The sequence below is a fragment of the Dendropsophus ebraccatus genome, unplaced genomic scaffold, assembly GCF_027789765.1.
Source record: "Dendropsophus ebraccatus isolate aDenEbr1 unplaced genomic scaffold, aDenEbr1.pat pat_scaffold_2151_ctg1, whole genome shotgun sequence".
Taxonomy (NCBI): domain Eukaryota; kingdom Metazoa; phylum Chordata; class Amphibia; order Anura; family Hylidae; genus Dendropsophus; species Dendropsophus ebraccatus.
In genome coordinates this window covers 696-4,190 of record NW_027209594.1, presented here as the reverse complement: position 1 = coordinate 4,190, position 3,495 = coordinate 696, and the positions used below count along the sequence as shown (strand labels likewise).

Below are 3,495 nucleotides of genomic sequence, written 5' to 3'. Positions count from 1 at the left end.
TTGTAATACAAGTATTTACTAAAAAGAGATGTGTCAGGAGAGCGGACGGGACCCATTTAAGCCAATTCCTTGAGTTTGATATGTGTAATATATAACAAGTAGTGCTCTAAGGATCTTTTACACAGGCAGATTATTGCACATTACACGTTGTGGGTGCTCATTATAAGGACCCTAAAAGGGCCTTTTACATGGGATGATTACTGAATGAATGATTGAATAATCTGCGACCAATAAGAAAATGCATGTTCCCCAGCTGATCACATTATTTATGCAGGCCAAAAATCATTGTTAGTCAGCTGCACATTGTTCCATGTAAATGGGGTATGTGCCAATGACAATTAAGAAATTAAGGGGTCCAGGGATTGTTTGAGCCCTGTCCGCATTTCAACTTAGCTCTGTAAAAGGCTCCTTGGACAAGTACTGATCCATCATTTTGTGCTTTTTTATGAACATCTAAAAAGGCCCATAAATATCCCAATTGTCTTAGTGGGCGGCTGAACAATTCCATTGTTGTAGCCATTGTATCCCCTGTTTACACAGGAAGATGATTTAGATGTATCATTTACTGTAGATGACATACTGTCTGCTGTCAGCATCCTTATAGGTTTAACCCCTAACATTGTTCATATATGTTGGAACTTACCTGAGCATAAGATAAAGATACCTTGTTCCTGCATTCTCCAGACGGGCAGTCATCAGTCTCAGATATTTTGCTAGGTTACGGAAAGTAAAATATCTAAAACACAGATAAGCCAAACAATACAATAGCCCAAGGCTGTGCTCTATATATCCATTCACTTAATAAGGATCAAGGTATATAGAAGGGCTGTGCTTTTAGCTGAACATAGGATATTAAGGCTATTCTGCAACACTCTGAGACTCAGGTCTCTACAGCTCCATATTATGGATTGCATTACATATTAATGGTGTATTCCCATCTCCAAAAGTTATGCCTTATCCAAAGGGATCAGTAGGGTGTAACCACTGGCCAGTAGCAATCTAAGGGTGCCTTTACACAGAGAGATTTATCTGGCAGATTTTTGAAGCCAAAGACGGGCATGAATTTGAGAAGAGGAGAAAACTTAGTCTTTTCTTTATAACCTGTTCAATATTTATAGTCTGGTCCTGGCTTTGGCTTCAAAAATCTGTCAGCTAAATCTCTCTGTGTAAAGGCACCCTAAGGACACTGCATTGTCGATCCATAATGTCAAGTCTTAAAAGCATTAACCTGTTCCAGGAATTAAGGACGGACAACTATAAATGTATACAGTATAAACAGGGATGTCTGTAGTCACATTGTGAAGCCATCAGACTGACATGAAATGTATCACATGGCTATTCTGTTGACCTACACCTATGTGTTATCTCCTTTGAAGCTTGCGATTTAAGAACTTCAGGAAATATTTTACTATTCCTGACGCCTCTTTACAAGCAGAGTTCACCTGTCTGTGTCAAATCAAACACCTAGTGCGATATAGATAGATAGATAGAGAGTAGATAGATAGATAGATAGATAGATAGATAGATAGATAGATAGAGAGATAGTGAGATAGATAGATAGATAGATAGATAGATAGATAGGAGGTAGGTAGATAGGAGGTAGATAGATAGATAGATAGATAGATAGATAGATAGATAGATAGATAGATAGTGAGATAGATAGATAGATAGATAGGAGATAGATAGATAGTTAGTAGAGGGATAGTGAGATAGATAGATAATGCAGTGATTAAAATTACGTATGTTATTACCGTATTTTAATTGACATAAATGGAATGACGGCTGCCCAGTGCACACAAAGTATTAAATAACAGATTGTTTGACAATTTTCGGACGTCTTTTGCAAATAACAGACGTTATTTTTTAGTTGATCACACACAGTTTTTCTTTTTTTACTGTCCTTTCACTGTCTTCACTATTAAACTCAATGGACCAGAGGCCAATTACTCCATCTGAACTAGATCAATGTTCAAGTGGCCGTTATTGCACTGACAGCCGCTAAAACAGGATAAACCACGGACGTTATTTGATACTCAAAACAACGACCAAGTATCAAATAGTGACCAGAAAAAAAACGTTATTTGAACATAGCCATAAAAGGAATACTATGTCACCAAGAAAATTATACATGGTTCATATCAAAGTGACTAAGCCAAGAATATGACAATCCCTGACCCCTATGGGAACATTAAAAGTAAAAATTATTGGTTTCTTATTTTCTAGTCACCTCCAACATTCTGACAGATATATTCATGACTGCTCTCTGACTTAGGCCGGGTGCACACTACGTAAAAAAAACACGGCCGTATTTGCGCAAATACGGCCGCTGTTATAACATATGGCTGTGTTTTTTACGTAGTGTGAACATAGCCTTATACTGGATACAAGTAAAATAAGGCATTCTCACACTTTATTCGTCCATAGCAAACATAAATTAGCTATGTTATAATTAAACTTTTTATTTTTTTTATACTGTATTTATATTTTTTGCAACATTATAGGCCCAACCTAATATTTGTGATGTATTTTATGGGGATTGCATTATCCAGGAAAAGTCTATTGTGTACTAAGCCATTATAGCGCACAGCACAAGCCTGCTGGAGGGCTCTGCCCTAAATGTTCTAAAAGATAAGAAATATTTGAATAATTAGCAGGGCTAATTATGTTTGACATGGAGGAATATAATGCGAGCGGTGTAGCGACTTGTTTTACTATTGTCCGGAATGTGGTAGAAAGGAGGTATACAGCCAAAGTGTGGCACTCAAAAAAAACTACAAGAAATTCGGTAGTGCAGCATTAACATACACCACTAAAGCTGGAAACATGACAGTACAATAGTTTAAGTGCTGTGAGATTACTAGGGATTGGGATAAAAATAGGAAACTAAGTAAAAACCTATAGATATCATCTCCAACCTGTAACTCTTCAGCTGTTGCAAAACTACAAATCCCAGTGTGCACTTGTCAGAGCCTGCTGGAAATGATTGAAGACCTCTGCTGTACTGTACAAAGAAAGGAAATTGCTATAGTGATTCAATAAAGATGCAGACGCCAATCTATACTTCTAGCAGAGTCAAAGTCTCTGACACCAATTGGAAGAGTTGACTGTACATCAATTATGCCTGTATGAATAAAGAACATAACACTCAAAGAAGTGCACCTTTGCATGATATATACTATACGACATGTGCCTGGGGTTGGTGTGGTGTGCGGACCACTACATCAGTTTTGGATGCAGGCTATAGCATGCTTTGCCCACATGGTCTGATATACTTAGTGGGCAAGAACTTTTATTCTTTTATCCCTTTTACTTTACAGCAGTGATGAGTATTTGCATTGGCACAAGTTTGTATTTGCTATGTTACTATTACAAACCTAATGTTTGTCCCATCTGACTCCAGCAGCCTAATATGTTTTATAGTCTGGAATCATGTGGACATGGCAGTGCACATCCCCTTTTAGAAGTCACATAGATGCAGGTGATATACTATAACCA

The 3,495-nt window shown here is 37.5% G+C and overlaps 1 protein-coding gene across 1 annotated transcript in view; it reads right to left on the bottom strand.

Annotated features, from left to right (window-relative positions):
• LOC138775841 (ceramide kinase-like protein) overlaps positions 1-3,121 on the bottom strand; it is a gene marked incomplete at both ends in the record, with an annotated part of 14,401 nt that extends 11,280 nt beyond the window's left edge. The window contains one exon of the mRNA XM_069956044.1: positions 3,062-3,121. Coding sequence (XP_069812145.1) covers positions 3,062-3,121 — 60 coding nt within the window. The remainder of the gene's footprint in view (positions 1-3,061) is intronic.
• Between the last annotated feature and the right edge of the window lie 374 nt (positions 3,122-3,495).